The 26,561-nt window shown below is 42.8% G+C and overlaps 1 protein-coding gene across 2 annotated transcripts in view; it reads left to right on the top strand.

The window, feature by feature from the left end:
* Corin (corin, serine peptidase) overlaps positions 1-26,561 on the top strand; it is a 180,577-nt gene that overhangs the window by 122,467 nt on the left and 31,549 nt on the right. For both annotated transcript variants that reach the window (XM_050149552.1, XM_050149551.1), the window contains exons 9-13: positions 1,206-1,322; positions 3,797-3,904; positions 13,012-13,243; positions 15,189-15,334; positions 16,066-16,173. In XM_050149552.1, the coding sequence (XP_050005509.1) occupies positions 1,206-1,322; positions 3,797-3,904; positions 13,012-13,243; positions 15,189-15,334; positions 16,066-16,173 (711 nt within the window). The remainder of the gene's footprint in view (positions 1-1,205; positions 1,323-3,796; positions 3,905-13,011; positions 13,244-15,188; positions 15,335-16,065; positions 16,174-26,561) is intronic.

The raw sequence follows: 26,561 nt of genomic DNA, 5'->3' as shown, positions 1-26,561 counted from the left end.
TATTGTATTTAACCCATTCATGTCTCCTATGTACTTCAACTCATCTCTAGTTCACATAAAAAATGCAGTACAATATATATGCTCCTATATAGTTGTTATGCCAAATTGTTTAAGAAGCAGTGATAAGGAAAATGCTCTGTCTGTGTTTAATACAAATATATTTGCCTCAATATTTTTTATTTATAATTAGCTGAATCTGTAAACTTAGAACCCATAGATATTGCATATGAAGTTGAATATTTACTTGGCTTATTCATTGAGGCAAAAATAGAAATGCAGATAACACAGTTGTATTTTGACAGATGAGAAGCTGCATAAAACGTTTCATAATCATGGTACCTGGCTTTCTCTTCCCCTACTTAATTTGAAGTCTTTGCCTTGTAAGCCGGTGGGATAGAGTGGCTGTATTAAAGGATTGAGGAGAGCAAGGCCGTGATGGGCTAAAGAAAACATCTGGTGGGGAGCCTTGATTCAAGAAGTGGGTCTTAACACTAGATGATAAATCAACAAATATTGAGGTCACATGACACATGCGTTTCTGATGCTTGAAAATGTTTAGAATTTTGAGAAATCACAAGAATCAAGAAGCTAAAGGTAACCGGACACCCCATTTTCAAATACCAGCCATAAACAAAAGTCAGACAATGAAGCATTCACTGTGCAGTAGGTATCCTGGGATTTTTTTTCAAACACATTATTTCACTGCCTCATTAGATTAGGAAGCTGTGGAATGAAAGGTCTGGTGTAAAGTTCGACAAGCTTGTTTTCATAGTCTTTGCCTGCCTCCCAGCAGCCTTGTGACTTAGAAATGAGCGCTGTGTTCTCTCAACTTCAGTTCCCTCGTCTGTAAAACAATGGCTATGACATTTGTTTCATAGGGATCTGAACTTGATGTGTAAGGTACACCTGCTACGGTTTTTGCCACAAAACACACCCCTTATTAACTGCAAGTTTTTTTTCAATCATTGACTGTATCATTGGAAAGCACCCAGTTCTTAATAAGTGCTCTTTTATAATGGAGAGAAAGTTCCAGAAGGAAAGAAAACCTTCCAGAAACTCTCGGAATTAGAAAATCAAGTAGCGCCCCCCCCCCCTTGTGCACACAGAGCACAGCATTTGCTGGTGATACCTGGTAGGCGGCCGTCATTTGTATGGTCAGCAGGGGCATCGGTTAAGCCAAGTGACGGTTCTCTCGCCTCCCCTAGCTTGCCACAGCCAGGGCCTGGTGGAATGCAGGAGCGGGCAGTGTATTCCTAGCAGCTTCCGGTGTGACGGAGACCAAGACTGTCAGGACGGGAGTGACGAGGAGAGCTGCGGTGACCGTGAGTGTGTCCCCAGTGTCCCCAGCCCCCAGAGGGTCCTTGTTTCGGTGGCTCTTTCTATGGGGGAATGAAAGGAAACATCAGGAAGTTGCTCAAAGAGGATTTCCTTCCAGATGATTCCAGGTTTCCTGGTCACCCCTTTCTCTTGGTAAGCAGCACAGGCGGGAAACTCATCCCTGAGGCTAGAGAGGAAGCCACACGCTCAGATTCTGTTGAGTCTTCCGGGGAAAGGCTAGTAAAGAGAAGACTTCAGTGTGTAGCATGCAATTAAGCATGATTGGATCCCCAAAAGAAGGAACTGGTTCGTGAAATTAAGTGTAACTGCGTCCTAATTTGGCCGTGTTCGGAGACTCAGTTTAATGTTTCACATTGCCAAGCAACAGGCTTAAATATACTTTAAAAAAAGAACATAATATCCACGCATGATGGAAATTGAACATGTTGGGTTTTAAATGTGATCATATATATATATATACAAGTTCCATACTGATTATTTTAAGACCCGATTTGTCTGGAAACCTCCCAGCGTGTGGTTGATAGAATATTCCCAAACTTAATACCCCCCTCCATATTGTGTTGTCTTGTATGGTATCAACAACCAACACTGCACAGGGGGATCAGCATGACCATTGCACCCCGCGCTGATCCTCATGCCTCGTGCTACTACTTGCTATCTGGGTGGCTTTAGGGGAGTCGCTCCACTTTTCTAGGTCACAGTTTCCATACCATCTCAGACGATGATAAGTCCTGTGTGGGGCGAGTGCCTGGGGAGAGCTGAATAAATATGGCCTGTTTTCACACGGCTAATGTGGGCACTCGGTCTAGCCAAACAGCCGATGGAGCTCACAGTCTCACGAGATGTGAGACTTACCGTCGATATCCAATCGTGTAGTACAGGTGGCAAGGAATTCAGGGTGCTGGGCTCCCGCAGGCTTGACAGAGAGCCCCCAGAAAAACATTGTGATGGAGATGTACTAGAGTGTCAAGCTGAAGAATGAGAGGCGCTCTCGAGAAAGAGGGGAGCTCCCATGAGCATGGCAGGCCCACAGCACTACCCGGCCAGTGGTCTTGAAATAGGAAGTGGAAGGTGTGTTTAGGCTGCAGAGTGAAGACCATGTTGTGAGTTTTGCTCCAGGCTTCTACTCAGAAAGCCCTTCTCTCCTTCTCATGACAACTTCCCCCACTTCTTTGGGGGAGCTTTGCCCTCCTGACATAGACTGCTTCAGCTGTTCTTGATAAACACCTCTGGTAAAGCCGTGTTTTCACAGCCGGGTGAGGTGGAGCTCACGATACCATCCATGTTAGACTTTGACATTCACAGAAGGAGCCTTACGCTTTTGTCTTCCAGGATTCAGTTTCTGGTTTGTTGCATATGCTTGCTACAAAGCAGGCACTTATATTCGCTGAACTATTAGCTGCATGATGTCCTAAAATGTCACAAAGAGCTTACACTTATGAAAAATGTTTAAAGTTGCCTTGAGGGAAAAAAAAAATTGCCCCTGACCTGATAGCTTTAAATGACAGGAGTGACACCATTTCTGCAAGGTGGCAGTATATAGCATTTCACTCTGGTAGGACTGGAGGGAGAATTCCAGTGTAATACACAATGCCTGAGAAATATGGATAAGCATGATTGCATATGTACATATATGGCTGCTTAGAGCGCCTTACGAGATATTCTGGATTCCAGATGGCATGTCTGAAAGTAATTGACCATAATAACCGGGGAGAGATGGAAAGAGAATGGGTAGCAATTTATTACCTTACCCACTTAAGCCACCAATGACCAGGAAATCAATGGCAAAAACAGTTTCCTCTCCACACACCTTAAGGAAAAGCCATCAGGGCGGAGGCTGCCACCGCCCCACCCCCATTCATTTGGGAAGAAGAAGCCCTGATCTTAGGTCCTCAGAGCTCGGCTGTTGATATTTTGCAAGGATACAAAAAGTACGGGTAGCAGCTGTGAAAGACTTGCACCATGCTAACGGGTCCTTGAAATGGGACATTCGTTTTGATGCCCTGGTGATTACCAGGGAAAGCGTTTTTTCCTTTATCTGGAGAGTTGGGGGCAAATGAATGTTTGAGAGGTCGTTTACAACCCAGAATGTCAATATCTCTGGGCTACTTTTTTGCCCTTCCCTCATTTGCATTTAATGGACACCGTTGTATGGGCACCTTGTAAAGACAGCTTCGCTTTTCCCGCTAGAAGCAGCCATCTGTTGTTTTCTTTAGTGCGGTTTGCCTCTTTTTTGTTCATTTGTACGGAATTCTTTCAGATACTGGGCTGTATTTAGCTGACGGGATGGTGAGCCCAGAACGCACCTCTTCCATATGTGTTCAATATTTGGGGCGAGACGGGAAGGAAATTAAAGCTGTGTCTCTCTACGGCTCCAGGAGACATTCTTAGTCCTTCAGATGGAGGAGGGCTGGGATTGGCAGGTGCTGAAAGCTACCGGGCTTTTCCCCTTCCACAGGTCAGACGCCATGTCCAGAAGGAGATGAGGGATGTCTCGACAGTTCTTGCCTCGATACATGTGCTGGTAGCTCTCCGTGTGACTCGGACGGCGGCCTGAGGAACTGTAGTAAGTACAGCAGCGGACACGGACAATCTTTGTGACAGACAGTATGTTCAGCCTCTTCATACCTCATCGTTATAAACTACTGAAGTTTGGAATTGCTCCAAAAAAATATATGCATATATATATTGGCGTTTTCTTTTGTCTAAAGGTTGCACGTGGTAGCAGAAAAGAAGCAAAATGGTCTTCATTAAGTAAATAAGAAACAAATGTGTGGTTGTGGATGGGCCATCAATCCACATTGCCTAATGTCATTACCACCACTTTCAGCTCAACATCAGCTCCTATAAATTATTTTCATGGCTCCATCTGTGGGCAGATGTTATCTTTCTTCTTTTTTTAAAGCACAGCTTCCAAACGGGAGACTTCATCCGAGAGGCAGAGAGGAGACTCATTGAAATGGTCTCGTGAAATTTGGTCAGTCTATTCTTTCAGTAGATGTGTTCCCCCTGTTCCAAACACACTGGTGAGCTATCACGGTCTGGGAATCGTTGTGTGCATTTGTTTGGGGGCCAGCGCAGTGGCTCCAATGGTGAAAGCAGGTGGCTGTCTCTATGTTGATTTTCAGTAGAGATTAGCTGAGGGAAGACTGGCAATAACACTAGAAATTCAAGGTCATCTTTAGCTACTTGGTGTATACCTGGTATATATGAGACATTGTCCCCAAAATAATTTTTAGTAAGAGAAATAAAAAAGATGCACTGACCACTTTCTCAGTCAGGGATATCCAAACTATATATTCACATAAAAATATATTTGTAAATACATTTGTGAGTGTGTTCTGGGTTCACTGATTCCATCGCTTTGCATTGCCATGTCACAGTTGTGTCTGGATCTTTTTTTTTTTTTTTTTTTTTTAAAAGAGTGATTTATTTTTACTTCACTTTCAATTTTGGATGAGTAATTTTGAACTGTGACAGTCATGTCAAAGACATGTGCTTAGTATTAAAATTCTCAGCGTTGTTTGACATGGAATGACACTGATGGACTAAAAAGCGTAGACAGGACAACATTAGCCTGTGCTGTGTACAGGGAGAAGGGAAACGGAAAATACTATCTCCTCTGCATTTGAAACACTTCAAAATCTAAAAATGTAGGGGTTAGCCATATAACTCAGTGGTTAAATGCACTGGCTGTTCTTCCAGAAGACTTGGGCTTGGATTTCCACAACTCACACAGTGGCTCATAAATACCTCTAACCCGAGTTTCTGGGGATTCAGCGCCTGTTTCTGGCCTCTGTGGGCACTGCATGCACACTGTGCACGGAGATAGACAGGCAGAAAACCCGTACCACATTAAATATAAATTAAAAAAAACAATTTCCCCCAAATTCTAAACATTTAGAGTACAGTGTCATCTTACAAAAAAAAAAAAAAAAAAAATCCCAGGAAGGGCCAGCTGCTAGCTCTGGCTTGTACATTAAGCAGAACTTGCAGTGAGTATACAATGTTCCAGGTACACAGGGGTCTCTGTCCTCTTTAAGGGAGAAGACAGAAATCATGTCTCTAGCTTACTGGAGGTAACTTCCAGCACAGGGAACACCCTGTAGTCTCCTGACTCACATTTACCTCATTCTTTTCATGTTATTTCAACATACACTCTCCCTAGCATCTCCCCAGCTCCTTCATTCTCCACGCATATCTCTGCTCGCTCCTTTCCATGCCCAGAAAACACCGGAAGACAGTTTCTTCTGAGTGTTAGACACTGGGCCAGGCGTTGGTCCCTCAGTCCTTCCATTATTGACAGTGATACCGGTACCTAACTTCCAGCAGTCTCTCAAGGAGTCTCTGGGCAGATTATATATGTGCGCTTGGTTCTCTGTACAGAGGCATAAGTAGCATATCCTCTTGTAAATCTGCTCATTGACAAGGAAATGTGATGTTTGACAGTCACCACCAACATCAATATCAATGGTGTTCAGTTTCTTGATTCTCACCCACCCTGTGATGTTTGTTTCTTCCAATTAAAGCTTACAAAGAGATAGCAGGAAATAATGGATTGTTAGCAAGTTTTTATTTGCTCATTCCTTCCTCCTCTTTTCCCTTCTTCCTTCCCTCCCTTTCTTCTGTCTTTTCTTTTCCTTCCTTCCTTCCTTCCTTCCTTCCTTCCTTCCTTCCTTCCTTCCTTCCTTCCTTCCTTCCTCTTTTTCTTCCACCCTTTCTTCCTTTCTTTCTGTCTGTCCACCTTTTTCTTTCCTTCCTTCCTCCATCCTCTTTCTTTCTTTCTTTCTTTCTTTCTTTCTTTCTTTCTTTCTTTCTTTCTTTCATGACAGGGTCTCACTATGTATCGCCATCTAGCCTAGAACTCTTTATATAGACCTGGGTGGCCTTGAACTCACAGAGATCTGCTAACCTTTGCATCCCGAGCTCTAGGATTAAAGGCATGTGCCACCACATTTTTTTTCTCTTCTTCTGTGTAAAATTATACCTTAGCATATAGAGGGAAAGTGAATGAGTAGACACATAGATGATGAAATATATAGCAAAGCTGATTACTTAGCCTGTGAACAGTACTGTTTGGTTTGATGTCCTTGACATTGTGAATGAAGAAATTTGATATTCGTCTGGCAGAGCCAGCACTTCACCAAACTTTCCTGGATTCTAGTCTCTGAAGACACTAGTTCCTGCCATCTCATACAAGTTACACAGCTTTTCAGTGGTCTCTCAAGATGCACTGGGTGGGACCCAGTTCTCAGGATGTTTTAGATGCGCTTGGTGATTCCTGTGTGAAGCCAAGGTTGACAATGACTGCGCTAGTGGTCAGTTTGTGACTTGGTACATGGATTTGTGCCTCTGACCCTGGATGTGGAAGGTTTTCATATTTCTCTGTACATTTTATTTTTTACTAGAGCAGTGGTTCTCAACCTTCCTAATCCTGCAAACCTTTAATTTAGCTCCTAATGTGATGACCCCCAACTGTTGCAAAATAGAATATTTGTTTAACTATGTAAAGATGCGTTGCTGTTTCACCTTGCCTGCCTAGCACCTGCTTGCTCTAATAAAAAGCTGAACAACCAGTAGCTAGGCGGAGGAGGGATAGGTGGGGCTGGCAGGGAGAGAGAAAAGGGGAGTTAGCCAGTCAGCAGGGTGTGGGGAGAGGGGGGAGCACCTACCAGGGGCCAGCCAGGCAGAGACCAGCCAGCCAGAGGCCAGCCAGGCAGAGGCCAGCCAGGCAGAGGCCAGCCAGGCAGAGGCCAGCCAGGCAGAGGCCAGCCAGCCAGAGGCCAGCCAGCCAGAGGCCAGCCAGCCAGAGAAACGGGTTAACTTAAGTTTTTTTTAAAAGCTAGCTAGAAACAAACCTAAGATAATTAATAATCAGTCCCCATGTCATAATTTGGGGGTTGGTGGTCCAAGAAAGCCTTTCACACCCACAAAATTATTTTTATTGCTACTTCATAACTATAATGTTGCTACTGTTATGAATAATACTGGAAATATCTATGTTTTCCAATGGTTTCATTTGACCCCCAAAGGGGTTGCAACCCACCTTGGGAACCACTGCACCAGAGAAAGCCTGTGGCTTACTTTCCATTACCACAAATGCCCATCATTACAAACAGAATCCTCAAGTTTACATCTCTGTACGAAGACAATGAACCGAAAGGCTCAAAGCATCAGGAATAGCTTTGAACAGCCTGGGCTGTTCTGCTCATGCCTGCCTGGCATCCTGACGTCTATCTCCATGCCTTGCACGGAGCAAATTGAAGACATAGCCTCGCATTGGGGGTAGGAGTAGAAATGATGTTTTATGGCACAGAGGGACCAATCTATCACTTTTCCCTCCTAGGATACAATCCAGGCAGGGGGAGGCCCCAGCTGGAAAGAATCATTCCCATGGTTGTCTTGTCCTCTTTGTACCCACATTCATCAAGACCCCACGAAGCCTGGTGTGGCTGTCATGTCCCCGGGGATTTACCCGTGTTCCCGGTGTTCTAATTCCCATTACCTCAATATGGCCATTCACCTGTTCACTTCCTCCTCTTTCCAGTGCTCTTATTGCACACCGAGGAAGAGGAAGGGGCGAATCACTTTGCTCTAGGTAACTTCCTCCTCATCTACAATTTGTCGCCTGATCTTTGCAAACTCCAGTCGAAAGAAACAAATAACATGGGGGCTGGGATCAAGGGCAAGACATCAAAATGGTTAAAGACTTCAGTTCTTGGTAGCAAACCGATAGGAGGAAAGATGTCTTTCTCCAAGGGTCCCGCCCGCCGAGCGAGAAGTAGATGATTAATTGGCACATTATTCCCGGGTGACACAGTGAGTCAATGGATCGAGGCATGGAACGTCTACAGCTGTTGACATCACAATAAGGGGGGGACAGAAACCACGTGGCTGCTGAGGCGAAAACACAGCAGCTGTTTACCATCCTGGCAAACACACAAAACCCAGGCAACTCCTGGATCTCACCGAGGTTCAGGAAGTCAGGTAGGCGGGCTCTTTAGCTAGGAGCGGGCAAGCAGCAGATCCCAACTGTGTGTACCCTGCAGGGCAAATGTCGGGGTTTTTCAGCGGTGAACTGTAAAGAAAAACAAACGATGGAGAGGGAAACCCAAAATTTTCAGATACTAAAAAGACAGGCTCTTAAAAACCAGGGAAGCTTGGACTGGAATGTGACAGTAAAGAAAAGCCAGACAGCTGTGAGATACGTTTTTCCCTTTGGGGAGAAAGGAGAGGGCTGAAATAAGACAGGATCTAAAAGGCGTGTGTGTGTGTGTGTGTGTGTGTGTGTGTGTGTGTGTGTGTGTGTGAGAGAGAGAGAGAGAGAGAGAGAGAGAGAGAGAGAGAGAGAGTTTTTGCCAAATCTCCCTTATTGTGGTCACAAGGGTACTTACTTCCTAACGGCCCGCAGACTGTTATAAACAGAAGTGATGAACACGGGTTGAGAGTTGCAGCAGAGGATGCTGCCGACCAGTGTGGCTAGATGTTGGCCATGTCATCTTTTCCTGTAAATGCTCATCACTTAGGACCCAGTTAGTTCACAACCCCTTCTTCATATGGGATTTGACAGCTCTTGTTGTAGATCTTGAAATACTACAGACAGCACACCAGGCTTCTTAAAATGGGTATTTAATAAACCTTATCGACAGTCAGGACCCGCTGAGCAGAGAACTTAAGAGAGAACCTAAGAGCTGGACGGGCCCAGTGCTAAGCATCCCACATTTGTGACGTGGTCGCCCTCTAGTGACGGTTTCAAATTAGGCGCGATGCTCATGCTTAAACTATAAAAGTTTCCTGATCACAGCCAATGAGTATATAAGAGTCTAATTTGCTCAGCAATCTGTAAAGAACGCCTTTTAAGGGAACAAAACATAAGGTCCAATCCTCACCTCACTCAATAAAGATCTCCAGCGTAGCGCCTGCTCATCACGTAATCTTTTCGTCACCCTTGGCTGCGAAATGCTGAAAGTTACGTTTTGACAAAACGGAAGGGACGCACTCTCCATACGTCAAAACAGAGAGAAATTATCCATGAGATATGATATCATCTATTCACCACCTAGTTGAAGTACACTGATGAAAGGGTAAACCTTGTGGGGCTGGTCGAGAGAGAGGAAGAAAGGATGCCTCGGACGTCTGTGTGAATGATGCCATTCTGTAAAATTATAAGTATATTAAGGGAAGGAGGAAAAAGAAGCTTACGTCACTGAAACTGAAGATGTTTGTGATAAGCAATGAAGCCTGTGATACAAGCAACAAGGAGAGCGACAGGATGGGTATGATTCTTCATCGGCAAAGATAGACACAAACCTCCGTAAACACCTGAGCGTAAGGATGTGAGCAGGGAAGGGGATGGGAGGGGCTTCAAGGTCCTCTAAAAACTCTGAGAGAGACAGGGAGACAGAGGAATGGGGGAGAATGAGATGCTCGTGCATTTTTTTGTTGTTGCTAAAAAAGAAAACATTTGAAGAATCTGAACGTGATATTTGAGGGTTTTGTTTGTTTTACTCTGAGCAGATAAAGTGAGTGACTGTAGATTAAATGACTTAAACAGCAGGCATTTCTATCTCACAGACTGGGTTCTGGAAGCTTGAGGTCAGGGTGCTGGCACAGCTCAGACACGGAACCTTCTCAACCACAGAAGGCCAGTTTCCCGTTGTATCTCCTACTGGGCGGGAGATTTCTCTGAGATACCAGGTGTTGGGCACTGATCTAATTTTCAAACACACGGTGCTCACGACCTCGTCACCTCACAGGGGCCGTGCCTCCCAACGTCATCACACTGGGGTGAGGATTTAATCTTCTGGCTGTGAGAGAATATAGACAGTGGGTCCTTGACACCCTTCCTTCACTAATAGAAGAGACAATAAGGACCAGACCTTTCCTCCCCTGCCTTCCTGTCTTGCCACCTTATATTTGTCCCCAGTACGAGACCAGTTTCCTGCTGTCCTGGCTTCCCCAGGAAACAGAGAGTCCTAGCACATCTTGTCCACGACACCTTTAATCTAGTCAGCCCCTTAGGAATATTCCATCCACAAAGCTCTCAGTCTCTGGATTAATAAGTACCCTTGAGACAGTTCTTGTTACTCAGTTATTTGTATCGTCCCCCCTTTCAGGCAAGGAAGTATGACTGGAATTGATTACTCAGAATAAGGCATGGAATTCGATTTTATAACAATTTTATAACACGTGCCTAGTTAACTCTATTACCTCAGGCTCCATGGCATAAGCTGCTGGAATCACTGCCGTCTTGCTGTGCCCTTACGTGGTGGTAGAAACAAGGCCACCAGCTTTAAGAATGCTGAGTCCACAGTGAGCTTTTCTCCTGCTCTCTATACTGAATCTGAGTCCAGTTGCCTTCCAAAGCCCCACCTCTGAATGCTGTACCATCGGGGTTATGCCTGTGAATTTGGGGGTGAGGGAGACATGGTCCATGATGAACTTTATCCTAGCCTGTTCACATGTTCTGCAGCCAGTACCTGTGTGTTCTTTTCTGCCAAGACTGTGGAAGTACAAAAACGGCAGGGGCATTGCCTTTTCTTTTTCAGTGCCTAAAACAACTCCTGATACATTTCCCCTTCTCCTTCCTCTGTTCTCTGATGTCCAGGGCTAAATGTCATTTCTTTAAACTCTGAGACTGATGTGAGGGAGGCAAGAAGGTCAAGGAGGAATTCAGCAGGGTGTAACAAACATGAGCCTAACATGCCTAGAATATTAGGGCCCTGATGCTCTTCAAAATAGGAAGAGCCTGGAGTCATGAAGGTCTCCCGTGAGTGGTATTACGTGGGCTGAGAAGGGATGACTCACTGAGGAAGACAGAGAAGGACTATGCCTCGCAGCAAGTTCTAGAAGGCCATGGCATCTGGGAGCATGGCCCATTTGGGTGAATGATATCAAGACAAGATGTAGGAAGAGAGGAACCTACAGGCTACGTGAGAACATATCCTTCTGGAAATATTGAGGCTGCAGGGGCCATAGAGCCAACAACAGCAAAGATCTGTGAAGCCATTGTTACAGGCAGGAAAGTTAGGTTGTAGTTGAAGAAAGTTCGGCTGAAGTCAAAGTAGCCTTAGACGCCAAGCTAACATGTTTGCATTTTATCCCCCTTAGCAAGAAACATCCAACAGATCACAACGTTGTCTTAGGCTTAACATATTGTAGCCTTATCTTTAACTCTACTGGTCAGTAAGAAAGTATAAACTCAGAAATTGTCTCATTACCCATTTAATTAAACTCACTGATTTTTTTTTAAAAATGTCTGTGAAGACAATGGGGCCTATGCTGTTTTTGAAACAATGACTAAATCAGCAGGAAATAAAAAGGAACTGAACAAAAGAATAATAAAAGAGTCATTATCAGATAAAGCTAAGTCAACTTGAAGAAGGGGAAAGGGCTTTCTGAAGCGTGTGTGCTGGATGCGCAGAAGAGGCTTGGCATGCCTCTTCTGGAGCAGGGTCCCTGGTTTTGATTTCCATGCACAAATGCTATGTATTACTTGTATCTAGTTTTTTTGCTTCTCCATCTCTGGGCTTCTTAAACTTTCCCCCTCACAACTGCTTTTTGTTTTCATTCCGACTTCAGGTATAGAGGTACAGAAAATGGGAATGCAAACTAAACATTTAGCAATAACAGTTCATAAAGAGATTTGCTTTAAAACAAATCTTTGCATAGGTATAGTTTTACCATTTATTAGAGATTAAAAAAAACAAATTTGCATACTAATGAGATAGATGGGCCTATTTACATAGTTGTTGAATATTTGATTTGAAACTGGGAATTTGCTCATAACTTGCAATTCTAGAACTTAGAAGGCTGAATGAGGCACAAAGATGGCCTCGGCTTTGGGGCCAATCTGAGCTATATAATGAGTTCCAGAGCAACCTAAGCTAAAACATAAACAAAATTAAAGAGCCGCAAAGCAACCAAAACAGCAACCAAAACCAATGGATACTGTAAGACATGGGGCATTATTAATGCTCTTCAAAATTGGTCCTTGCTTCATTTTATCATTCTCTACACTGAGAAAGCTGCCTTCATTTGCATACACACCTAGTACAAACCAGGAGACGTGTATTTAGGACTTTCAGAAATAGTGGGAAGTGCTATCCTAATCTCAAGATGAGACAAGTTTTCATGAAATGCAAGTCAGCATTAAGTAAAATTCTAGCACAGTACAATCTGAACTTATGCTAACTTGATCCATGCTGAAGAAAGATGGAAAATATTGTCTTTATTTCCTGTAATTAAATCATTTGTTTCTATAAGGGACAAAAACTTGGTATATCCAGTGAAAGCGTGGTAACTCCTAGCAGATGGTGTTCTGGGGCCTGGGACGAGCCATTTCATGCAGTGTTTGCTGTTGTCACACAGGGTGTGATGCCATGCGTTCTGCAGAATGCATGTGTTCAGAACCAAGACTGCAGTGAAGTCACAATGCAACATTTGCAAGTGTCTGAAACACTTGTCTTCGCTATGGGCTTCATTTTAAACTAAGTTCTGGCTGTTGCATGTTCAGAAACCTTCAAGTGTTGACGATTATTTTATAGCCCTCGTGCATGGTTATGTAACCAGAACCCAGAGTTAGAACCTGAGATTTAAATCATGTAAAGTAGACTTTGAGATTGGAAAGCTTAAAGAATTTGTTTATAATATTCAGATTTTTTTTCTTGTTAGGTCAATGTGAGCCAATCACTCTGGACCTCTGCATGAATTTGCCCTACAACCATACACACTATCCAAACTACCTTGGGCACAGGACCCAAAAGGAAGCATCTATCAGCTGGGAGTCATCTCTCTTCCCTGCACTTGTTCAAACCAACTGTTACAAATACCTCATGTTTTTCGCTTGCACCATTTTGGTTCCCAAGTGCGATGTGAATACAGGCCAGCGCATCCCCCCTTGCAGGTAAAATAATGGACCAGCCACACGCTAGCTCAGAGAGAACCAAAAGAACACCAAGCTGGGTTTAGACAAAATAAGCATTGCTAAGGTCATGGGCTTTTATCTGTGTTCAGTTTTGGTGGATCAAAAAGTATCCTTTTGAATGGCAGTTAAGGTCAGGGTGCTGTTCAGCAGTAGAGCATCCTGTAGAATGCATAAGGCCTTCGGTTTGATCACTAGCACCCCAAAGCAAAGCAAAGCAGAGTGTGAGGGAACGGAGGAAGGGGCTGCTTTGTCTGGATGTAATGTATTCATTTTTTAGATTAATTAAATGTGTTCTTTACGTCACCAATGTGTTTAAGATGCTGTCCTCTGATAGTGCTCACAGGCCAGTGTGACTCCACAGGGGAATAGGACAGCCACCCGCAGGTGGGACGGTGCAGTGTATCACTGACATTTTTCTGCTTGTCTGAATGAAAGAAGACCCCTGAAGGCCAGAGCTGGGACCTTGGGTCTGAATGATACAGTCCTATTGCTGTGGGATCCAAGTCAGCTTCGAGTCTTCCCTAGCCACGCTGTGCTCTTAAGACAAACTACTCCGTCTCTTTGGCCCTCACGTCCTTTCGCTGGTGGAATAAGTATTTCGTTTGCTGAGTTTTGATTCAGTGAAGAGTTCAAGAAAGGACTGTGAAGTTAAATAAATGCCAAGGCCAGCGAATTGGATGAAAGCTCTCTGGTGACTCACATAGCTCAATTGCTCGGTGGCAGCTGTGTCCCATTCGGGGTCACATGTGAGAGGCTGTAGTCAGAGAATTGTGCACATCTGAGATGACTATCCCAGAAGTCACTGTGGCTGCATTCTGCAATGTTGTCTCGCATTCGAGGGTGGCTGTGCAGATGTACTTGCCTGAATGTGAGAAGTAGCTTCAGGAACCATATGTTGGGATCAGAAGTCACACAGAGCATTAAGAGGAAGAAATAATACCAATATAGTGGGCAGATGGGAAAACAATAAATTTCAGGCTGTATATCAAGTGGATGATGAAGTAGGGCATCTCCAGAGTCAGGGCAGGAAACAGTAGGATTTCAGAGTGACTAGGGCAGCTGAACAAATCAAACAAGACGAAGAGAGAAAAATTTAGTGTTTTCCTGGACAAAACTAATTTTGAAAATTTTATTGCATGCCCGATGAAGTATTTATAGAGTATCTACTGATTTTATATTGAAAAGTTATTTGTAAATCTTACCCTGTTTTTGCTAAGCAAGATCAATGATGATAGTGAATTCCTGCTTTGAATAGGATTTCCCAAGCTGTGCTTGATTTTCTTTTTATATTATTTATGTTAATTCACTTAATTATTAAATTCTCCTAATTTTTCAAAATGAATATGAGAATGTCTCATATTCATGATCATTGAAAATTCCAAACCTAAACTAGAAATTGAGTTTTGTCTTTAGAACAAACAAGCAAGCAGTATTGATGGAAGCTGAAGAAGGGGAAAGAGAGGCAAAGCCCCTGGTAAACCAGCATAGCACAGGAACCCTCCACCCCCATACTCATCAGAAGAAACACACAGCTGGAGGTTCCTGTGTAGGCTCATCGTCCACTGTGACAGACTCTATAGGAAGTGATGTTGGACATTCTTCTGTTTAAAACCAAAGGCTGGGGAGTATTTGCCTAAAACACAGTAAAGTAGAAAGCCAAAGGGAAGGCGATCATAGTCTTGGAGAGAATTTCATTGTTCTATCTGAAGTTCAATCTCTCTTGGCAAAAGCAGGTGTGTCCTCTTTGTAGAGATACCGCTTGTTTGGGTTCTCTAAGTGCCGATGACGTATCTATGCATGCTGGTATGTTTCCACATACTTCTTCTGCATACGGTTCCACATGGGATTAAAACCTACACACACTCTAATCATACATTTCCAGTGGAGTCATACGACTTTCAACACGTTGTCTTTCTGCTTGTAGACACCTGTGTGAGCACTCCAAAGAGCGCTGTGAGTCTGTTCTTGGGATCGTGGGCCTCCAGTGGCCTGAAGACACAGATTGCAATCAATTCCCAGTGGAAAATTCAGACAATCAAACTTGCCTCCTGCCCAGTGAAGACGTGGAAGGTTAATGTTCCAGTTTATTCCATTAGGGCATCTAACATGGATGACCATGTCAGCCAGTCTTTGCTGTCTCTGAATTATGGAGGGTTGGTTGTTTGCTTTCTGTTTAGTTATCAGTTAGGCTTCAAGGGTAAGGGATGCTAAAAACTGCTTGATTACCCTAGAAGGCACTGGCACCTATCTGCAAGCTGTTATCATTGCTAGCGTGTGTAAAATCGTTTTAAGAAATAAAAATGAACTCAGAGATGGGCCTAGTCACCCAGCGATTTCCCACTTCGAGCATCCTCCTCTTACAGTGCCGGTTATTGGTGGATGGTGCTTCTTTTAGGAGCCATGAAGCTAATGACAAACACCAACCCTCGGCTCTTCCAAGTGAGAAGGGGGTGTAGGATTTTATTAGTGGACAAGTAGTCGTGGGGACCGGTCCACCAAATGAAAGATTAGAACCTCTGGGAAGCTGGGATCATGGATTGCACAAGGGATTTCAGGCTCAGGCCACCGTTAGGTGTCCATTTAGAAAGGTAACGAGTTATTGCAAAGCACGGGCACCAAGTGCTTTGAGAGATGGTACCGAGGATGCAGGAGAGGCATGGGGATGGACAGAGAGAAGAAAGCCAAGCGAACTCCGGGAGCTTCAGCTGTGTGGTGACCTGTTCTATCTTTAGTACTTGCCCACTCTCAATGGAAACCCAAGATGCTGGTTGACGTCTTTGCAATGCACTGCTTTTTGACAGAATGTTCGCCAAGCCACTTCAAGTGTCGCTCAGGACGGTGCGTCCTAGGTTCCAGAAGATGCGATGGCCAGGCTGACTGTGACGACGACAGCGATGAAGAGAACTGCGGTATGTGTGTGAGATATGACTGGTTCTTTTTCATTCACAATAGTAACTGCCAAGTATAAGGAACTGTGTTGGAATATGTAAACAGTTTGCTTGTTTAGGAAGCAGCATCTGCTTTCTGACATCCACAGACCATAAGCTATGAATTGGTATGATCTTTCTACTAAGTTACATTTTAATTTATATTAAAATTGCAATTTATATCATATGCCAATATATGATATAAATTCAAATATATATGGGAAAAAGAACAGGTCACAAATGTGAGGAACTATTTTTGTTATTAGATTGCAAAGCAGTTCAGTTATTTGGCTTCTGGGAAGAATAATGCTGTCTTGGCATAGCCTTCCTGAGCTGCTAATCGGGCATCTGCATCCACAAAGACGGTTCAGGCCACAGTGTTCACATTTAATTGAGATTTATTTTCATTCCCCTCTCGCTTTGTTTCTGCTGAAAAGGATAAAACTCTCCTTGACACCTTTTCTATTGAGCCCCGAAGTCGCCATGGAGAGACTGAAGATGCCAATGGCAATTTGAACACTGCCGTTTTCGGTTTATTGTTCTGAAAACGGTAGCTCTTGTCGGCTGAGAATGTGCCAGGGATCAGAACACAGACAGTGTTTTCCAGCAAACAATGCCTGGCATTGAGCAGAATGATTGAAGTGCTATCTAAAGGCTTGCTTGCTTATGATTATTTAGTCTGTCATACCCTAAAATAAAATTGACATTTTATTCATTGGAAGCACATGAGGTAATATATCTTTTGAGATTATTTCATTCAGTTGGCCTTTGAAGTATGAAATATTGCCTTCCCCCTCAAAATGAATTTTCATAGTAAATATTGTCCTCCTGGCCAAGACAAAATGCCAGAAGCAATCAACTGAACCACTGTCAGCAACTATAAATATGGACACACGCATCCTCTGGAAGATTACAGTTGTCAGGATGGTGGTACAGAGGTCAGTGTAATTTTTCTATGGAGCAATATTTAATAATTTGAGAACTTACTATACTTTGCCTGTTTGTGAGCTTTCTGTAAAAAATAAAAATAAAAATTCACTGACTGTCACATCAGTAGCATATCCAGAATGTATTAGATTTTTCACTTAAGAACTTTGCAGGGGTGTAGTATTCAAAGGTATGATATAAGATCAATTATCTTAGATTATTCAAATCATTCTGGTTATATGATTCTATTGAAGTGACTAAATTTCCAGTGGGTGACTAAATATTTGGCAAATACCTAGTTTAAAAAATAATGGGCCTTTAATCCCAGCACTTGGGAGGCAAAGGCAGGTGGCTCTCTGTGATTTCAATGCCAGCCTGGTCTACAAGAGCTAGTTCCAGAACAGGCCCTAAAACTTTAGAGTAAACCCTGTCTCAGAAAAATAAAATAACAACAAAAAACAAACAAACAAAAATAATGGGTTATGTCACTTGGGATTGCACACCTGAAATCTCAGCATTTTGAAGGTCATCTTCAATGATAAAATAAGTATGAAGCTAGCCTGGGCTGCTACATGAGTCTAGAAAACAAAACAAATAAAATGAAAAAATACAAAATCTTGCCAAGAATAAATGGTCTTCATTCTGTGATGTGGGATTCCCCTTCATATGCTGTGAATATGTTTTATTATCATTGGTTAACAAAGAAGCTGCTTCAGCCAATGGCGTAGCAGAATAAAGCCTAGCAGGAAATCTGAACAGAGATATATAGAGGGAGTAGGTGGAGTCAGGGAGATGCCATGTAGCTGCTGAAGGAGGAAGACACCGGAACTTGTATTGGTAGGCCACAGTTTGTGGTGATACACAGAATAATAAAAATGGGTTAATTTAAGATGTAAGAGCTAGCTAGGAATATGTTTAGGCTATTGGCCAAGCAGTGTTGTAAATTAATATAGTTCCTGTGTGATTATTTGGGTCTGAGCAGCCGGGAAATAAACAAGCAGTCTCTGGCTACAATTCCAAAATGCATTATGAAAAATGAATTCACAGTATTATAATATAGTTCATTTAAGTACTAAAATATCAACATTCTAGTTAAATAATAAGTTTTCATAAAAGTTTTAATCTTATAATTAACAGAAAGCCACAATGATAAACTAAACTTTTTTCATTTTTAAGATAGTTCTGATGTAAAAAGTTAGAAATTGATAAGAAATTAATTCATTTGGAGCAAAACTGATTGTTTTAATAGTAATAATTTACATGAGAAAATTTGTACTGAGTTTTTCATGATGGAAAAGTTCCCCTTTGGCACGCATATATGCACTCAAATGGGCTGTCCAGTGTGTTGGGAAGACACATCACTGATGATGTCAGGTCCCAAGGGACTTGGGTACTCTACAGTTTATACTCTGCTGTTAACCTCTGTTTTCATGTGCAGATAGACCCATGAGGAAATAGAAACAGGGAAGTTGGGCTGCATTCTATCTTTCTTATTGCTCTGATTTATTCTATGCTTCTTGCATTTAAGGCACTCGGTGCTTGGAACTGTGTACTGTGAATCTACAGCTCACATGGAAATTTTAGCAACACTACTGGGGGTTCCCTTCAAAACAACACTTACTTCAGTCATGAAACTTTCAATGTGTCAGAAATTAAATTGATTGTATATTTCTTTAGCAATTTTCTGTCTGGAAATGTGATTACCAAAGCACATAAATTACAGATGTACTTTCAAAATCAGTGTGGGAGAACTTAGCAGAGAATTTTGCTCTGAGTGGGTTTCTGCTCTCATGATTAAATTGTTCGTTGTTGCAATTGCTACTGTAAACAAGCATTGCAAGGTTTGTTAATACTCGAGTGTTTCCAACAAATGCTTGGAAGGACTCTGCAAGCCTGATTGCATCACCAGAGAACTGACTCACGGGAGGGAAGCCTTGGAGACGCTGAAGGGATTAGGAGAGTTAGCAGTGTTAGGGCAGAAGAGCTTCCTCATCTTACAGATTGACAGCTTGCCAGTGGTAAAATATAAAACCTATCCATATACGGTTAAACTAAGATCAGTTTCAGCATAACACTTTCCATGAACCAAGCAGTGGAGAGCAAACAGGCCTGAACAGAGAAGCAAACATGAAAGGCAAAGAAAACAGCAATGTACAGAGGACCACGTCTGGCCCCATGGCCCTGCCCCAGCCAGGGTCTGTGTTGAAGTCTGTGGTTCCTGTTATTATTGAAGGCCATGGGATTGCCCAGGGTCTGGATGAGCCCCTAAAACTATGCTGGAGTTCAGGGACCATGCTGCTGCTGGGTCGATGATGATCTGACCCCTGAGACCACGGTGACCCCTGCTGTAGCTGGGGTCTGTGTTGATATCCATTTCCCGTGTTATCATATGGGTACATGTGAACCATGTGATGAACCATGTGTTGAAGTACAAGGGCCGTGTTGATTTGTTCCTGCCCCTCACTGGTCTAGAGAGGGCCCTTATTCCACACACTGGAGAGCTGACCCCGCCTCTTGTTTGCCCTCAAATAATGGACCCCAATGATCTCAACATGGAGAGCTGGTCTCACCCTTCACACTCCCCCCACACACACACATTTGGGAAAGATGGCCCCACCCATTCCCCGAGTGGTGTGGTCCCAGCAGCTGGACTGACCAACTTAGCTACCACCTAGGCACACATCCAGGTCCTTGAGTTGGTGCTCACCAACATCTACCTTGGCTATGACCTGCTGGAGTATGTGAAGGTACTAGGCCCGTGGAACCATAGCTACAGGATCTCCATGACTCAGGGCAATGGCAGGATATTTGAGAGAAGTTTCAGTGAGGGTCCAGTATTGATGATATACCAGAAGCCAGAGGCCCTTGAACCAGGCCAACAACTCATTACACAGTGAACAGTTGCGGGTTAAGCTGTTTGGACAGATGAGTCTACTGCATGATACACAGCGCCACCCAGTGCATTAAGAAGAATGAAGAGGCCTTGGAGAGGAGGGAAAGACAGAAGAGCAAAGTGGTTTTTTTCTTGTTTACTTGCTTTTTTGTTTTTTTTTTTTAAATTTTTTTATTGAAAAAAAAATTTCTGCCTCCTCCCAGACTCTCATTTTCCTCCCTGTCTTCCCGCCCCTCTCCCCCTCCCTCCACTCCTCTCCCCCTCCCTCTCCAGTCCGAAGAGCAGTCAGGGTTCCCTGCCCTGTGGAAAGTCCAAGGTCCTCCCCCCTCCATCCAGGTCTAGGAAGGTGAACATCCAAACTGGCTAGGCTCCCACCAAGCCAGAACATGAAGTAGGAACAAAACCCCATGCCATTGTCCTTGGCTTCTCATCAGCCCTCATTGTCCGCCATGTTCAGAGAGTCTGGTTTTATCCCATGCTTTTTCAGTCACAGTCCAGCTGGCCTTGGTGAGCTCCCAATAGATCAGCCCCACTGTCTCAGTGGGTGGGTGCACCTCTCATGGTCCTGACTTCCATGCTCATGTTCTCCCTCCTTCTGCTCCTCATTGGGACTTTGGGAGCTTAGTCCGATGCTCCAGTGTGGGTCTCTGTCTCTATCTCCATCCATCGCTAGATGAAGGTTCTATGGTGATATGCAAGATATTCATCAGTATGGCTATAGGATTTCAGGTTCCCTATCCTCAGCTGCCCAAGGAACTAACTGGGGACATTGCCCTGGGCACCTGGGAGCCACTCTAGGTTCAAGTCTCTTACCAACTCTAAGGTGGTTCCCTTAATTAAGTTATGTGATTCCCTGCTCCTCTATCCAACTTTGTTTTATCCCCAATCATCACGTTTCCCCAAGTTCCCCCCATCCTCCCCTTCTTACTTTTCTCTCCCCTTCTCCCCTTACCCCCATCCCACCCCACCCCCAAGATGCCAATTTTTTGCCCAGCAATCTTGTCTATTTCCCATAGCAGGGATAATAACTATATGTTTTTCTTTGGATTCACCTTCTTATCTAGCTTCTTTAGGATCACAAATTATAGACTCAGTGACCTTTATTTATGGCTAGAAACCAATTGACTGGGAGAAGATCTTCACCAACCCTGCAACAGACAAAGGTCTGATCTCCAAAATATATAAAGAACTCAAGAAACTAGACTTTAAAATGCTAATTAACCCAACTGAAAAATGGGGCACTGAACTGAACAGAGAATTCTTAACAGAAGAAGTTCAAATGGCCAAAAGATACTTAAGGTCATGCTCAACCTCCTTAGCGATCAGGGAAATGCAAATCAAAACAACTTTGAGATATCGTCTTATACCTGTCAGAATGACTAAAATCAAAAACACCAATGATATCCTTTGCTGGAGAGGCTGTGGAGGAAGGGGTACCCTTATCCATTGCTGGTGGGAATGCAAACTTGTGCAACCACTTTGGAAATCAGTGTGGCGGTTTCTCAGGAAATTTGGGATCAACCTACCCCTGGACCCAGCAATACCACTCTTGGGAATATACCCAAGAGCTGCCCTATCATATGACAAAAGCATTTGTTCAACTATGTTCATAGCAGCATTATTTGTAATAGCCAGAACCTGGAAACAACCTAAATGTCCTTCAATGGAAGAATGGATGAAGAAAATGTGGAATATATACATATTAGAGTACTACTCTGCCATAAAAAACAATGACTTCTCGAATTTTGCATGCAAATGGATGGAAATAGAAAACACTATCCTAAGTGAGGTAACCCAGAGCCAAAAAGAGGATCATGGGATGTACTCGCTTTTTTGTTTTTTAAAATATTCTTATTTTTTTAATTTTTAATTTTAATTGTTTCTTTTTAAGTTTTCCTTTGGGAGGGGGATACAACAAGGGTGAAGGGTGGATACAAAGGGACTGGGAAATGAGTGGGATTGGGGTGCATGAGTTGAAATTCCCAAAGAATCAATTCAAAAATTATACTTCAAAAACAAGAAAACAGCAATGGGATTCTATATTTGATTTTTGCTGTCAGGCTTTGACACTGACTGTGTAAGGCTGAGGTTTGCTTTCCTTAGGGTTGGGACCAGTCTGGCTAAGTTATTATATAAATGCAGTAGTACCCGAGGTCTGATGCAGTCAGGGGTCTTCTCAGGGGGGCGTTAGATGAGAATATGGCATAAGCGAGTTCTTTATATCTAACATAAAAATATTTAATTACCCAAATATAGCATCATAACCACTAACTGATCACTGTCCTGATTAGTAAATAATGATAAACCCCTATGTAGAGACAGTTTGGGATCAATACAAATTGTCAAGTGACTTTTCATTTATCTTCAAATTAAGAAAAAAGCATGTTAATCGATTATCTTTGGTCTTTTATTAAGCTCAGATACAACAAGAACCTTAGATGTAACCAGAACTGCTCCTCAGAGTCCGATTCTATAGGGTCCTCAGAGGATCATTCATGTGATACTTTGGAAGTTTTATGAAAGGGTTTTTATACTTTTGTACTCTTTAAGAAAACTGAGGTAATTTATCACACAGAAGGGCGTTGCTTGTGGATGAGACCGCTCTGCGGTCATCGGAAGAATGAGTTGTTGTGTCTATACATGGGGCATACCCTAAGTGTGCTTTTAGAATGAATCTGTGTGTTTGGTCTTTGATCTCTGAACAGGCCTAATTCCTCCCTGCTAAAGAAGAGCAATGATCTTTCCCTTTGGTATTTTGCTGCTCGGTTCAATGTGTCACTGTCTTATGTTGTGTAACGGGTGGGCAGCTTAGAATTGCAGATGCTCTCTGGAGATGTAGGCTTGGTGTCCAGACTCAGCATTTAGAGTTCCTGGCAATTTCAGCTTTCCATTTCTCTTCTCTAGAATTTACCTTTTATAACTTAAAGACTTATAATGTTCCCATTCTAATCCTCAGAAGACAGGGGCCAGGAAGCCAGTTGCCATGGTAGTGAGGAATCTAAGAGGCAATTCCTTTCTAAATTCACCCTCTTCATCTTGCTTGAAGAAGGAGTTCTGTCTGGCTTGGGCTTATTTCAGTCAGCTAATTTGGCAGTGTGGAGTGGACTGACATAACATGCCCAAAACAGAGCTGGACAAAGTTCCCAACTTTTATCATATATGTATCTATATCTATATCTATATCTATATCTATATCTATATCTATATCTATATCTATATCTATATCTATCATCTATCATCTATCTAGCTATTTATATCTATCTATCTATCTATCTGTCTGTCTGTCTCTATCTATCTATCTATCTATCTATCTATCTATCTATCTATCTATCTATCTATCATCTGTCTATATGATAAAAGTATCTTGTCCTATTTGGGATGGATGATCCTGTTGATCACGTTTCCAGAATTTCAGCCATTGAGAGGGATCCTCAGCCTATGATTAAATCCTTACTATTGCCTCCTTCTGCCTCTTCATAGGACTTTAAGCCACTATGTGTTAAAGAGGGCATGAAGTGTGCACCCTTAGGAGAGAAAAGAATTGGGAAACCTGCCAAAACTAAAGATGTAGATCGTAGCTGTCGGACCTGTGCTGTTGCTTGCAATAGTCAGTGCTCAGAGCCCAGCGGGGATATAGGCTATCTATGTGGACTGCTAGGATGGGCACTGGGGAGGAGTCAGGATCATGCATACTCTTTCAGGATATTCATGCCTGCTAGACCTGAGCCCCGGCTGTCCCAACTATGTGATTAACTCTGAGGGGCATCCACAGTCCTTTCCCAGGGCATTTTCTGACGCAGAGTCCCTGCATCTGAACTGTTTCACCCTTCATCAACTCAAAGGCCCAGAATCACAGTTTCTCTTTCCCCTTCTTCGTAGCTCTGGCCTGAAGAGTGAAATAAGTTTTATTTTTTTGCAGTTAAGAAAATGAATGCCCCTCATATTTGCATAATAAGACTTTTATACAACAATAATATCTACTTTAGGGTTATGCTTTGGATATGAAGTATTATGGAAGTATCTGTGTGTTGTGATTTGGATATGAAGTGGTCTTGAACCCCTGGCTAGTAGAACCTGTTCACTGAAAAGTCATTGGGTTCTGAGGATCCTAAACCAATCTTCAGATTAACCCATGGATAGCTCCATAATTCAGTGACATTAATGGCAGGTGATAGAAACTTTGAGAGATGGGTCTCATTGAGGAAGTGAGTCATTGGGTGTATATTCTTGGGGGACTGTATTGTGTTGTTTTGTTATTTTGCCCTGGGTTTCTGTGTCTTTTTCTGCCTCTTGTATACCATGAGAAGAGCAGGCTTTCCCTCTAACACTGAATGCTTACTTGGTGCAAGTCTGTTATCAATAGAGCCAATCTTAATATATTGTGTCAGTGATGAAAAGGCGAACACACACACACACACACACACACACACCACAGTGATTCACTGTCTTACTTATAACAACATTTAAAAAAATTTGGTGGGGGAGAAACCAGGAGTTCAGTTCAGGTGGGGCCTGTCTCTATCGTGGAAGCCTGTTTCACAGAGCGGTCTGCTCAGTGAATAGTATTTAAGTTAACAAGTCATTCCAGTTTTCCTGGGACCAGTGGGGTTCTTGGAACAAGGAACATCTGGTACTCAACTTAGGAAAGTCCTGGGCACATCAGGACTCAGTAACTTACCTGTCACCATCCTCCTCTTGTGTGCCTTGCTAGTCCTTCTGCGCTGCATGACTGCTGCTCTGACAACCACTGCCGTTTGTTCTCATAACCTAGAGCTGCATGGCGTGTCCATATCTGTTCTTAGAAGTCTTCACTTTTCTTTTAGAATGTACATTGAACACAGACTTACATCAAAAGTGTCACTTTGCAGACAAAGTGGCGTCTTCACACAGAATGCTATCTTCCCCATGACAAATGCCACGACCTCCTTTTGTTTCTTTTCATCTATTCTCACCATCTGTCCCCCTAAAAGGCGTTTGGTCCTACAAACTTTTCTAGCAGAAGAAGATGTACAAAAGGAAGCATTAATGCTCACAGAATACTCACTTAGGGTTGGAGAATGCAGACAAACAGTAGATAATGAATGCCTCTGCCTCTTGTTGTTCCTGAGCGTACACTACAGAAGGCCTTATGCCGAGGGATCTGCTCCTGTGCTTGTTTTTATGTTAATCCCTCCCAAGGGTACAAATCATCATTGATTCCAAAGATTTTCTTGCATCAGGCTCCTTTCTCTCATCCCCCACTAACGTAGTGCTTTCTCCAGCAACAACACAGTCAGACCTTCTGTGTTTGCTCTGCTCTCTGATGGAATGAAAAGTTTAGGCTGTGGGAAAGGAACGGGGGCCTGTGACAGATTTCAGGATACATTTTGAGTCTCTAGAGGGCATCATCTTCAGAACGTTGCACTTAGGGTTGGCTTCCTCTGCTAGTTGAAAACTCCAAATATCTTGACCATGAGTTCTCTGAATCCATGTCTGGACCAAGAACATTCCTGATGCGTGGCCAGTGAAGGACTCTCACCACTTACTTCTCATATCTTTGGTTGATGAAAGACTCTAAATCTAATTTGAGTTTAGTGAAGTTTCTACTCTGCTGGAGTATTTTGATTCTTGTTTGGAATGACTATTTTTAACAGTGAGATTTTTTTTCTTGTAATGGATTCCAAGAATCCTAAATTAATCATCCATGATATTTCTCTGAGTTCTTTGTCATAGGTCTGATGAGAAATAACATTTTTGAAGAGTATATTTATTTGGTCATTGCTTTGCATTTTAGATATCTTAAATTATATTTTCCTGGGAACTAGAGTCTTTTGTTCTTTAGATGAAGTGAAGTTGAATTTGAATTAATCATGCTTCTAGGGTCTACCATGTGCTAACCACTGTTCTAGGAGGAAATGACCGGCATCAGCAAAGTCAAGGGAGCCCTTGAATTTGAGAACAGCCTTGACTACACAGTAAAACCATCTCAAAACCCACAAACACATAACAGTTTAAAACTATGAAATCATTTCTCTCATACCCTCACAGCATGGTGAGGACCATGGGTCTTCTGGGGGCATCTAGTACAGTAGAATCTTGGCATATCTTAGCTGATATTCAAACACACTGCACTTAAACCAAATGATACGTCGTAAGTGTAGTTGAACTACTTGCTCCTGGGGGGGGGCGGGAAGAGATTGAAGTTCAAGTTGTAAACTCACATTCTTGATCTTTTCCAAATTATTTCTGTTTTCCATACTAGCTGATGAGGTAGATATCTGACCTTAGGTATCTGGCCACCCAAATACAATGGTTTGCACCTGGCTCTTAAATGAATTTTGTAGGCACTTAGCATATGAGGAGACTCTTTTACAAAAGATACAGATGGCCCCTCAGTTTGTAGACTGAAATTACATTTTAAGATTGCACACTTTTACATCTCTAGGTTTTGGCATATTTGCTTAAAAGCATAGCTTGCTTTATAGATGCCTTGCATGCTGGCAAATTGACTCCGAAAGCAAAAGGAACAACTCAGGAAGGATGCTAATGCAGAGCTGCTTTTTCCCTTTTT

Source organism: Alexandromys fortis, unplaced genomic scaffold, assembly GCF_014885135.2.
Source record: "Alexandromys fortis isolate MF-2015 unplaced genomic scaffold, M_Fortis_MF-2015_v1.1 scaffold_0, whole genome shotgun sequence".
NCBI lineage: Eukaryota > Metazoa > Chordata > Mammalia > Rodentia > Cricetidae > Alexandromys > Alexandromys fortis.
Note: the sequence above shows the minus strand (reverse complement) of the source record. Positions and strands in the feature narration are given on the sequence as shown.